This window comes from Saccopteryx bilineata, chromosome 1, assembly GCF_036850765.1.
Source record: "Saccopteryx bilineata isolate mSacBil1 chromosome 1, mSacBil1_pri_phased_curated, whole genome shotgun sequence".
Taxonomy (NCBI): domain Eukaryota; kingdom Metazoa; phylum Chordata; class Mammalia; order Chiroptera; family Emballonuridae; genus Saccopteryx; species Saccopteryx bilineata.
The window spans coordinates 181,514,820-181,528,162 of record NC_089490.1 but is presented as its reverse complement, the minus strand read 5'-3'; the positions used below and the strand labels follow the sequence as shown (position 1 = coordinate 181,528,162).

At 41.0% G+C, this 13,343-nt stretch overlaps 1 protein-coding gene across 2 annotated transcripts in view; it reads right to left on the bottom strand.

The window, feature by feature from the left end:
• TMEM154 (transmembrane protein 154) overlaps positions 1-13,343 on the bottom strand; it is a 69,322-nt gene that overhangs the window by 18,911 nt on the left and 37,068 nt on the right. The window contains exon 7 of one of the 2 annotated variants that reach the window (XM_066280615.1): positions 1,096-4,331. The exons of the other annotated variant lie outside the window; for it this stretch is intronic. Within the exon in view, the coding sequence (XP_066136712.1) occupies positions 4,316-4,331 (16 nt within the window). The 3' untranslated portion in view covers positions 1,096-4,315. Of the gene's footprint in view, positions 1-1,095; positions 4,332-13,343 lie in introns of those variants that run through there. 2 annotated transcript variants of the gene reach the window in all.

Genomic DNA, 13,343 nt, shown 5'->3' with positions numbered 1-13,343 from the left:
TTTTGTTTTTTGTTTTTGTTTTCTTCATTTTTCTGAAGCTGGAAACAGGGAGAGACAGTCAGACAGACTCCCGCATGCGCCCGACCGGGATCCACCCGGCATGCCCACCAGGGGCGACGCTCTGCCCACCAGGAGGGGGTGCTCTGCCCATCCTGGGGGTCACCATGTTGCGACCAGAGCCACTCTAGCGCCTGAGGCAGAGGCCACAGAGCCATCCCCAGCGCCCGGGCCATCTTTGCTCCAATGGAGCCTTGGCTGCGGGAGGGGAAGAGAGAGACAGAGAGGAAAGCGCGGCGGAGGGGTGAAGAAGCAAATGGACGCTTCTCCTGTGTGCCCTGGCTGGGAATCGAACCCGGGTCCTCCGCACGCTAGGCCGACGCTCTACCGCTGAGCCAACCGGCCAGGGCCCAGATTATGTTTTGATTTGTTGAATACAATCTCTGCTCTTTCTGCAAGCTGGCAATTATTAAACTTGCTGAGTTTTTACACGTTTCTGATGTTATTTATAGTTTCAGGAGTTTCACCCAAGTCAGAGTAATACAGGGGTCACTCTCACATGTTGCTTACCATTTTTAATATCCACATATCATTCATTTAGTCCATCCATGTTGACCACAGAGGTGAAAAATGTGAAGACTATACCTTTTATAAAATGTCTAGTTACTTATTTATGAAGTAACAAAGGCCAATGATGATAATGTGATGGGAACTCAGCAGTTTGATTAACGGGACCCTCTGTACTTGAAGTTCAATTGTAAAAAGAACTCATCCACCTTTGGTTGTCTTAAAAAGTTCAACATTATATTTCTAATCTTGTACAGAACTAAAATTAAAGTATTCATGTTATTGTAATCACTTTGGTTTAGGAATTTAACTTCTTAAAATACCATTTCAAAAAGAGCTGAAAGCATCTATAAAGTTGGTTTAAAAAAAGTTTTATTTTATATAACTGTATGGATTGTTATCTCATGAACATAACATATTATTTTGAAAAGGTAATAGGGCAAAATATAAAACAAACAAAAAAACCCATCAGGTACCTAAAAATAACCACCCCCCGAAAGGACTAAGTGGTAAACTTTTGGTGCTAGGCAAGACAGTATCAAGACAAGGTCAAAGAGCTGCTCAAAATAATAGTAATAATCAGTTTTGGGGTTATAAAATTGTTAATAACCAATTTCTAATAATTCCACTCTACACTAATATACAGTGACTCTTCTGGTTATTGTAAGATCAAAAAATGTAATCTAGGAGTGAAGCTACTTTGGACCACTTATTGTAGATACTAAATGGAAACCCCAGAATTCATTCTGGGTGTCTTCTGAGTGTGAAAAAGTATCATGTGTAAACTAAAAATTTTTTAAATTTCAATCTCTTAGCTACACTGAGAATTTTAGCAGGGTTTTCCCAGTGTGAAACCAGGTCTTACCACTCTACTATATTCAGAATTTGTACTAATTCTGACAGAAGTTGAAACTAGAGCCTACATTTTATGTTTACTCAACAGAGAGCCTTCTTTCAGAGCTGGTGCGAACCGATAGTTTAAAGCACCCATTTACATTGCTAGAGCTACTAGGGTGTTAGGAGAAACATCTGTCACTGCATAGATATCGAGGCTGATCCATGCTATGTGCTCATGTTTGGATGAAAATGACCTTCCCAGAGAGAGAAGTCACATCACTGAGTTAAGACAGACATTTTTACATACTTATTAAAACAAGTTTCCTGATGTGTTCAAGTAGTCAATGTTATTAACCCAGGGTGCTTAAAATGTACAAAAGTGCTTAATAAGAGATGCATGCTTAAGATATTCTAAAGTCAGATTTACTCTGATTAGCTACTCAGTTCAGGCAAATGAATGAAAATTTTTTTTTAAAAGCTTAGTTTTTTTATTTATTCATTTTAGAGAGGAGAGGGAGAGACAGAGAGAGAGAGGAGAGACAGAGAGAAGGGGGGAGGAGCTGGAAGCATCAACTTCCATATGTGCCTTGACCAGGCAAGCCCAGGGTTTCGAACCGGCAACCTCAGCATTTCTAGGTCGACGCTTTATCCACTGCGCCACAACAGGTCAGGCCTGAATGAAAATTTTAATAACAATAATATGAAATATAAAATTAAGTTTGGGTTTTAAAAAATTTTTTGAAATTATCATATATCTATGATGCCTACTTATTGGATAATAATTAAAAAAAAAAACCTCAGGGAGCCAGAACTGACCTCTGACTGTTTTGATTCATTCAAATTTCCTATATCTTGCCAAAATTAACTATACTTTTAAAAAGTGCCTTGTACCCTGTGCAATTACAGAGTACATTTTTCAGATATAAACTCAATGAGATGATGCTGAAGACTGGCTTGTTCTGAAATGTGAAGTCATTGTAAATACTGCACAAGAATATTTTTATCATATCATAATATATTGCTTCATCAAAGTGAGATTACAAGACGCCTCTTTTTCTCAGAACTTCTAAAGTCCATTAATTGATAAAGTTGGGTAAAGTTTACAGGTCAAAGTGTTCAGGAAAAAAAAATCTTAGCTTCCTAGAGAAAGAAAGAACTGAGACTCATCTGAGAGTCAAACATTGATGAGAAACAAAATTAAAGTAACCAAACAGGCAGAAATGGTGACTCAACAGTGGTCATTTTGGCATTGTGGATCACAAGCTGAATACGAATATGAAAAACAGCAGTGGAAACCAAAATGCCATATTAGGATGTCCCAAAGAGATGCGGCAGATAAATCTGTTGAAGTTAGATGCAGTGAAGACTGTCCTTTGCCAAAGCTGAGTCCAGCGCCAAGATAGCCTAAGAGCAGTGGTTAAACACAATCAGACAGTCCTCCCTTGCACTGTGTGAGAAGACCTTCCTGATTTGGAACCCTGCCTTTAAGATTATGGGAACAGTTGGGAAGGTAAGGACTAGCTGCCGGGATTCTGAAAGGGAGGAGGGGCCACTTCTGGATATGCGTTAAAGTGGCCTTTCATACACAAGACCCAGAATTCAGCAGCAAATGTTTGGGGAACTTTATCTCCTCTCAGTTTAGATGTGAGGAATAAAATAAAGCTTTTATTCTTTGTTTCTTTACTGGAGTCAAATATCAGGTGTCGCAGAAGACCTGAGGACTCTCCTTTTGCTAGATTGCTTTAAAGGTCAGAATTTGAAAATTAGGGATTAAATGAGATTGATTTTACGTGAGTGGGAGTGATAAATAGGCCCTTCTGCATTTTGCGCCATTGCTCCTAGCACGAGTATGTCAACAAACATCACGTAGAAATCACGCAGAATGTCCTCTCTGATGGGCTGATAGTGACCTCCTGGAGAACTGCTGGGGAGGACATGAGGCTTGTCTCGCTTTGCAGGAAAGAATACTAAGTGTGATCAGTGACATCTGCCACCGGCAGATATCTCCTATTTCCATCCTGTTTCTAGTGACCTTAAAGATCTCAGAGACATGTAAGGGTGACAGATAGCCCCCCCCCACACCCGCACACCCCCTATGCACATACCACATGCACGGGAGCTGTAGTGAGGACAAGAATGAGTTGGGGAAATGTCAGCACGCAGGTGATTTTAGCTGAAAAACAAAGCATCTGCTCTGTCATTGCACATTCCTATTCCTCCCAGAAGTCCCGCAGTTTGACCAGATCTGGCCAACATGGGTCCACAAGCCACCAAACAACATCTCGTCAGCACTGTGGACTCTCCCTGTGTCTTCCTGACTGATAGAAACCAGCTTGTCAACTTCCTGGAATGGTGTGTACAGCAAAACACTTGCTTTGTTTGCTGTCTTTTCTCTGACATACTTGCCTTGAGAAAAAGTTCCTGCTGAAGGCAGCTGACCTATCAAAGCACTTGGTTAGTCAGAGGAAATTATCCAAAGCTAATTAGGTAACGATATGACCCAGAAGGAAACCATAGATAAAACAGCTTCCTGACTTAAACCCTGAGGAATGGAACAGAAAGGTAACAAGGACAGGATGTGGAAGAGAGTCTGGCCAGAGTGTGGTCTGGAAGAGGCGGCTGAGAGGAGGGAACACCCCTTGATTAGAGGTGAGTGTATCCCAGGGCTCCTCCACCCTCAGCGATGGATGTCAGCCAGGCCTTTTCCTCCGACTTCTCAATAGCACGTTCTTCTAAGTACAGGTGATGCCGCCGTCAGAGAGAGTGGGCACTGGAAGAAAACAGCGGAAGGTTCTTGTGTCGGTGTTGATTTGAAATTAATTAAATTTGTATCCTCTTCATCCTCTGTTGGCAGGCCCAGCAGGCTTCCCGCTCCGGGGCTGCTTCTCTTGGAAAACATTAGCACCATTCAGTTTTAGGATTCATTCTCACTGTAAAAAACAGAACAATAGTATGTTTCCAAGAAGCTACCAAGAGCTGGTCACTCCACTATGGAAGTGACTTAAAAGAGCACAGTCAGAAAGCCAACAGCGTCCAACTTACAACTTCTAAAACAAAAGGTTGGTTTGGGTTTTGTATTTGATCCCTGAGAAGAAAATCCATGCAGGCCAAGAGATAATCCCTAACTGTTGCTCTAACATCCTTCCCTAGTGCAGACTTGGAGAGAACCAGATGGATCGGGGCTTCCCCCCTTTAATTAAATCTAATCCCATTCTCTATGAATAAATACCAAATTGCCTTTTTTCCCCCCTCTTTCTAAAAAGTTTTCATGTGTTGTTTTCCCTGAAGTGTTTGTGGTCCTGGCATGTTTTCAAAAGCCCATTCTGTTCATCTCCACAGGACCTGGCGGTGCCTTCTCAGGGCCATTTAGAATCCAGTCACCCATCATCCTGGGGTGTGCGCAGCCAAAACTTAAGGCCGTGGTATCTGCACTGACTGGTGGCTGGCTAACTTGTGCTTTTGTTCCAACGTGGCTATCTTTGCCACATATCTGGCTCTGCGACTTTTTCCCAGTAGGACCGTGCCACCACCCAAGTCTCTTGGAAACCAGCCTACTCTATGCTCTCCTCCTCTGCATTCTTGTGAGTGTGGTGATCCTTCACTCAAATCCGAGCACATCCCTGCTGGAAGTGACCTCTGTCTCCGAAGAAGTGCCTGAATGACAATAATCAACACAGCCTGGTGTCTCCTTAGCACACGGGCACGTACAGTCTGCAGCAGACTCCGTTCCTCTGGCTCCCGCTGCAGTGCTGCTCTCCCACTCAGGGACATCCGCACGCGTGTCTCCAGAAAGGACTCTGGAGCAACTTGACAGATACCGCTGGGCACATCCACAAAGAGGAAGGGCGACGTTGCATGCATGTCTGTGTGTCTGTGCTTGTGGGGTGGAGATGGGGAAGAAACTGTAAAGAGGGGTGATCAATGGGAAAGGAGGGGCAAACGTTGTCAAAAGGACAATTTCTGTAGCGAAACTTACTTAAATTGGAAACCTTATTGAAGATTAAGACCTTCTTTTGTGTAGGTGTGTGTCTGTCTGAAGAATAGATGTAATAATCCACTTCACTTAAATCACCCTGAAATGACTCTTAAATTGGACAGGGAGATTTCATTTCTTGGAGAAATGGGTGGTAGCAAGATAATATTTCTAAGAGCCAGAGTTCATCTCTACAGAGCATAGTTTCTGAATGGTGTGTTTTCCATCTGTGGTCTTACCTTGAAATTTTTGCTACTCTAAGCAGAGTATATTACAAAACTGAATAGGAAAGGGCATGGTGTCTCTTTTGTCCACAACACTGATATGTGTCCAGCAATTATAATAGAAGTGATTTATTAAATTAATTATATAACACCAACCCATATCCAGTGTTGAAAAAATAGAAAATACAAATAAGCAAAACAAAAATACTAACACTCTCACGACAGTTAACATTTTGCTATTTATTCTTCCAAACTTTTTTCTGGGATGATGGTATATATTCTTTCTGTATAAACAAGGGATGATATTATGCATATTATGTGATAATCTGCTTTACTCACTCTGATTCACATACAAACATCTTTCTTTGCTAATAAATATAAAATATCTTTTTAATGGCAACAGAGAAGTCCATTATCCCATTAGACCAAAAAAACATTTTTTATCCATATCCTTATTGCCAAACATGTGGACTATTTCCGATTTTTAGTTTTGATTTCTTATAAAGTTGCTGCACACTTCCAATTATTAACCTTTGCACAAATATCTAGAAGAGGAACTGCTAGGTTAAAATATACGTGAGTTTAAAGCTTGACTAGCCTGCTGTCACGTTACCCCCTTCCCTAGAAATTTGTATAATTTCCTTCTCCTAACACTTTCCTTTAGGGAAATATCCTTTCCCCGCATCCTCTTCAATGCTGGATATCATCATTTTCACTTTTTTAGTAAATCAAATAGGTGGAAATAGTGTAGTATTTACCTTGATTTTTTCTTTATTTTTTTTTATTACTAGGTAGAATAAACTTTTTTTAAGAGCTCTATTGGTAATTCCAACTTCTTCTTTTTCTGAATTGCTTATTGATATTCTTTGCTCATTTAAAATGGGACAATTATATCTTTTTATTAGTTTGTGTATTAATAATGATATTATCTTTTCATCATATAGATTGCAAGCAGTTTTCTCCAGTTTGCCATTTTCCTTCTAATTTTATATGTTACAGTTTTGGGAGAAAAGAAAACTTGAAGTTTTAATGTAGTTAAGGTTATGGCTTTCTGATATGGTTTCTGGCTGCATGTCATGCTTTCAAACTAGTCTCTACCATAAGGTTATATTAATATTTACCTTGAATTAGTAATTATTTTATACTTATTAAAGTTATAATAATTTTAAACTTATCTGGCATCTATTTAAATCTAAAGTGTGAGGTAGAGTTCTAAATATTCCTCCCAAATCTTAGTTGTCCCAAGACTATTTAATGAATAATCCACTTGCTATGAAATGCTAAATTTATCATCTATCAAAGGTTCATGTACACTTGAGGCTATTTTTTATTATTCAATTCTATTCCATTAATGATTCTTATGTGGTTCTGGGTGCACATAGCTTTCGTTAGCAGAGCACATTCTCTGCGAATCCCGGCCCCAGACCCTAATTCACGATTGCTCTTTTTCCTTCTTTTAGAATTGTCCTGGCAATTTATGCACTGTGATTTTCCCAGATGAAATTCTCATTGGGATCTTTAAGAGACTGAGTTGAATTTAAGATGATAAATTTTACACTGTTGAGTCTTTCATTTAGGAATACAGTATGTCTCTCTCCATTTGTTTACCTCTTTGTGTCCCTCAGTTAAAATGTGAGAAATTTCTTTTTATATTACCTCATGCATTTTTTGGTTACAATTATGCCTGGGTATTTCACACCTTGTATTCCTTTTATGGTAGTACTAATGCTAGTATGTGCTAACAGTGGCTTTTTTTAGCCTACTAGAACACAGGGTGAGATGTCCAGAGCTTGAATCAGGGCTCAGCCACTTCCTTGCTGTGTGACCCTGGGCGAGTTAACTTTTCTTAGCCTTAGTTTCTGTTCTCCTCTCATCTGCAAACATACATAATAACATCATGTACCTTATAGGGTTGTTGTAAAGAATAAACAAGAAAATGCAGGTAAAGCACAAGGCCCTGACACACAGACACGGGAATGCATGCTATTTTTATTTAGAAGAGTTTACGCTGGCAAATACTTGTCCATGAAACAGGATCTGGGACATTGCTTCAAATATCCAAAGGCTTAAAAAAAAACAACCTCATCTTCCAAAACAAACTTGCAATTTCTGAGCAGTGTGTACCTGAATGTGGTTTGTTTAGAATACTCTATGAGCATTTTGAAGGCCTAGCGTGTGACACTGTCCACCAATCAGAACTCACTTACTTAAAGCACACACGGCACGACCCACTATACAGCTCTGTGGACACAGCGCAATGTGCCAGACCCTGCCACACAGGGGCAGTCCCAATGTGAGTACAAGTTGCTTCAGTTGTGGAACATCGTGTTATTTCTAGTGTTGCAACGCTCACACACAAATCTTCAGCAGTGGTTTGGTGGCCATTAGGCCTGTTAGTAAGTCAGCAACGTAGGAAGGCAGGACCTGGGGTCCAGCCCGCCATCTGAGCCCAGAGGCTTTCTCTTGTTCTCACTCATTCCCTTATTTAGTTAGACGTGTTTCCTGCTGTCCTTGTGGCTATTCATCATCTTGCTGAAATAATCAAATAAGCCCAGATGCTTTTAACTCTGGCAAATTCTAGCGTTCCCTGTTAAAACTATCTTGGCCAACTGCCCCAGAATTGCAACAAATAAAATAAGTGAATTTGCTTCAAACCTCTATTGCTTGCCTTGATGTTAATTGGTAAGGCCCTAGAACTTCTCTATGACTGAGGCACTAGTGAGTAATTTTTCTTGGAGTGTTATATTTTAAATATATGAAACAGCTTTTTGCAAAGCCTGCGTAGTACCAGGCCTACAAACTGGGAAAACGAATTGAACTGATTTTAAAAGCATCTTATTATTTTTAGAAAAGCACATAATTGAAATGCTGCCAGTTAAATGAGGACAGATGCGACTCTGACACCTTGTTTCATAACTGTCCTTTTGTTGCTGTCAGGATCAGATAAACCAGCTTTGTTCTCCTGACCAGTTTATCTTGTAACAATCCCTCTTTATGACCACAGTTAATGCTCCCTCTCCGAAGATGGCAAGAAACCTACACTAAACCTTCCTGAGACAGGATGCTCTCTGACTTGGTTTTTGGAGAGTGCGGTGTTCAATTTAGCACAAAGTCACTTAACAATTAGATCATACTCCCTTTCTCTGCATGAATATAATGTCCCTTCTTTTTCTCGAAAGAGAGCTGGCCCGGGTGAAATTACAGAGGTCACACATCTGGCTAACATCAGAGTCAGGCCTACAGTTAGTCCAAGGCACATAGATCATGCCCATAGTGTAGACATAATCTGGGCTACTATTCAAGCAATGCTGTGGTTTATTAAATTTTAATACATCTCCCCCCCTACCCTGCACACACCTGCATTTTAACAATGTTACTTGAGGTTATCATTTTATAAGATTATAAATAGGTACTTTGTATCCCTCATAATACTTAGCTTAGATTTGAGAGAAGCCAGTTGGTGCTTAATACACTTAATACTCAATACTTCTTAACTTTTACATGACTTTTGAGGGATTGATTAGAAAGGAAAAGGGGAAAGGAACTCGTAAACAAAGAAAATAATTGGAAGTGGCCACAGAGTCAACTTGAGCAGAGAAGCCAAAACAGTTCATACAAAACAACTGTTTTCTTGCACTTAATGGTTTGGGTCCTGTCAATGCAATGATTGCACTAGATGATGAAGATGCGCATTCACCAAATCCTTTTTGCCAAATAGACCTCAGTGGCTGGTGGCTAGCTTTCTTGCTGCTAAGTGTTGTGTTTTTGTTGGGGGTTTTTTGTCTTTAATTCGTCTTTTAATTTATGGAATATCTCTTTTATTTTAACTAATTAATAAAAGAAAACAAAAAATGCAGTTTTAAAATAAACTCTCCTCTAAATTAAACTTTATCATAAATGGATTGTGTAAACTAGGACAAGTCAATTAACGTCTCTGAGTTGCAGGTTTACTTAGACGAATTATTTCATTTTTAACTGGCTGCCTTGACATGATGTAGACAGCACCAGACATGTATTAGGTGTTCAATAAATATATTTTGAAAAGTGATATTGATTGTACTTTCTCCAAAAAAATAAAAAAATAGACAAAGGGAAGGGAAGTAACGAGAAGAAATTTTAAAATATGCTCTATTAAACTAACCTGGATTTTCCTGAAAAATATTGAAGTGATTTGTTTTTATAATGTCATTGATCTCAGCCATGGATCAATAGAATAAACAATAGAGTTATTATAAAACCAAAACAAGTGTACTGTGACTTATCTTCTCTGACTTAATTTCCTAGGTAACAGTAGCTAGGCATTGGGCATATAGAAAATGCTATATAAATGTCTTGTTGCTGTTATTACTGTACTTATAAAATTATAAATCCACTTGGATGGAACCTAATCTAATTTCCCCCCAATCTTTCCCAGTGCTGTTACTCAATATAAAATCATCACTGTGGCCAACAGGCCTAACGGGAAAGAAAATGGACACTTGGCTAATATTTGCAATTTCTTTACTGTGGTTGCTTGCCTAAGCTTGCAGAGACAAAAAGGCCGAGCTTTCAGAAAATTGTTCAACTAGAAAGGCCTCGGGAAGAAGCAAGAGGCTAGCTAGCCTGTAAGCACCCTAATAAAAAGGACTCTATATTTTTTGCTTTTATTCATGTCTAGTGGCACTGGGGAAGGTGTGGTAGGGGGTGGGGTGGACAATGAGGGGATGCATTCTTCACAGAGAATTTAAACAATAATAAAACCAACTCAGTTGGTCTTTTGTTGTTATTGTTGTTATCACCATGGGCTGGCAATGCTTAACAATGTCAGTGCTGAAATTCTTTTCAACTCTAGGGCAGACCTCTCCCATTGACCCGCCCTATACCTTGGCCATGATTTCACTGACACTGTTCCCAGCACCTCAGACAATGTCTGGCACATAACAGGGGAAAATGTCAGTGTGAGACACAGAAATATAGAAATCCTCCTCCCCTACAAGTTCTTTGTGTTTTTTATTGTTGTGTTTTTTTAAAAACATGCAAACCATAATATACACTTTCCATAGTACTTTGTACATCTCTAGCCCTTATTTAAATCTTATGCAAAATTTTAGATTCCATGGCTCAAGGAAAAAAATGTCTCTTCAGTGAGGACATGGCTGGCCAGTGACTTTCTAGCATCAAGGAGGGCAGAACCTATAAATAGAAACTAAAGTCTTAATTAGCAGAAGGATGGGAAAGTGGGTTTTCCACTGAGCTCAATCCCAGTGACTCTTAGATACTTTCTGAAGCATTTGAGTCCCAGGTGCACTGCTTATATGGTAGAGGAAGGATGACTCACATTGGTAAAAAACAGTGGGGAACTTTGGGGGTAATGATGTGTCAAAGTAGGTTCACTGACTGTAACACATGTTATAATTCTGGTGAGGGGCGTCACTAGTGGGGGAGCCTGTGCCTGCGTGGGGGCAGGGCGTGTATGGGAAATCTCTGTACTTTCCACTTCATTTCACTGCAAACCTAAACCTGCGCAAAACATAGTTTATAAAACAGGCCACTTAGGCCCTGGCCAGGTGGCTCAGTGGTAGAGCGTAGGCCCGGCATGTGGAAGTCCTGGATTTGATTCCTGGCCAGGGCACACAGAAGTGCCCATCTGCTTCTCCACCCCTCCCCCTCTCCTTCCTCTCTGTCTCTCTCTTCCCCTCCCGCAGCCGAGGCTCCATGGGAGCAAAATTGGCCCGGGCACTGAGGACGGCTCCATGGCCTCTGCCTCAGGCGCTAGAATGGCTCTGGTTGCAATGGAGCAATGCCCCAGATGGGCAGAGCATCACCCCCTGGTGGGCATGCCGGGTGGATCCCAGTCAGGCGCATGTGGAGTCTGTCTGCCTCCCCACTTCTCACTTTAGAAAAATACAAAACAAAACAAAAAAACAGGCCATTTAGGGAAAGGGGGAGAACTGTTGCCAGAGCATAAAAAAATGTTTCATTTGCATGGTAGTTTAAGACTTACAAAGTGGTTTTTTTCTCCTTACGATCCCATGAAACTAGCAGACACAGGTGTCAATATTTCCATTCTTCAAGATGAGGACCCTGAAGCTCAAAGAGGCAAAGTGATTTGTCTTCGTATAAGGAACAAGTGACCATTCAAGTCAGGCCTTAAAACTATCTTCTGACTCTAAGTCCAATGACCAATGCTCCCTCCATTTGTATTTCTTAGGATTCATAAGCTTTAGACAGAAAAAAAATCTTATTTCTGTCCTACATTAGATGTTCTAAATTCTGGCCCTGGCCGGTTGGCTCAGCGGTAGAGCGTCGGCCTAGCGTGCGGAGGACCCGGGTTCGATTCCTGGCCAGGGCACACAGGAGAAGCGCCCATTTGCTTCTCCACCCCTCCGCCGCGCTTTCCTCTCTGTCTCTCTCTTCCCCTCCCGCAGCCAAGGCTCCATTGGAGCAAAAATGGCCCGTGCGCTGGGGATGGCTCTGTGGCCTCTGCCTCAGGCGCTAGAGTGGCTCTGGTCACAACATGGCGACGCCCAGGATGGGCAGAGCATCGCCCCCTGGTGGGCAGAGCGTCGCCCCTGGTGGGCATGCCGGGTGGATCCCGGTCGGGCGCATGCGGGAGTCTGTCTGACTGTCTCTCCCTGTTTCCAGCTTCAGAAAAATGAAAAAAAAAATTAAAAAAAAAAAAAAAGATGTTCTAAATTCTGAAAGACCTGAGATTATGAACCCTAATAAGAGAAGGTTGCAGTCTGTCCACATTCTGGTGCATTAAATGTAGGCTGATGACCAAGTTCAGTAAAAGTTTCACCAATTATCAATGTAATTAAGGCAGTAGTAGGGGAAAGAAATGTAAATAAAATCACAACAGAAAATAAAAATTATCTAAACTATGAAATAACCCAATCTATATGCATATCCTTTGAAAAACCTCGGAATACTAACAGGACTATTCTGAAATTACCATTAATGGGCCTGTGCTGGTAACAGAGGAATTGAAAGTCTCCAGGTCATTTCTAGAAGATCAAACAAATCCCTGATTTCTCAAAATTGGCGAGATTCAAAAAGAAGTCACTGGGGAAACCAGATGCAAAAATAACACCCCACCCAAAACTATAGCTGCATCTGGGCCTTAGGACACAGCCACATTAGCCCAAAGACAGTGCTTTTATATACATCAATTTTAATTTATTATTAGAAATAACCAACACTTACTGACAGTTTGTTTTTATGCCAGGCTTTGTTCTAAGTGCTTTGTACTTTTCTTCGTTTTTACTGAATAAAAATTAAATTTGCTTGTGATGTCGTAACACCCCTTGAAGTAACCAGAAAGCACCCATGGCCTCAAACTTGGGACTTAGCGCTCTGGTTCTATGACTCTGACACTAGCTTCACAGAGAAGGAGCGAGGTGAAGGCCTGACAGTCATGCTGTGAATTAAAGCCAATACAGTTCTGGACCAACAGAGAAATGTAGACACTTCCTTAAAAAAACACTAATTTAGCCTGACCAGGCAGTGGATAGAGTGTCAGACTGGGACGCAGAGGACCCAGGTTCAAAACCCCAAGGTTGCCAGCTTGAGCATGGGCTCACCAGCTTGAGTGCAGGGTCACTGACTTGAGCAAGGGGGTCACTTGTGCAGTAGCCCCCCAGTCAAGGCACATATGAGAAAGCAATCACTGAACAACTAAGGAGCCGCAATAAAGAATTGATGCTTCTCATCTCTCTCTCTTCCTCTCTGTTTGTCCCTATCTGACTCTCTCTCTGTCACTATCT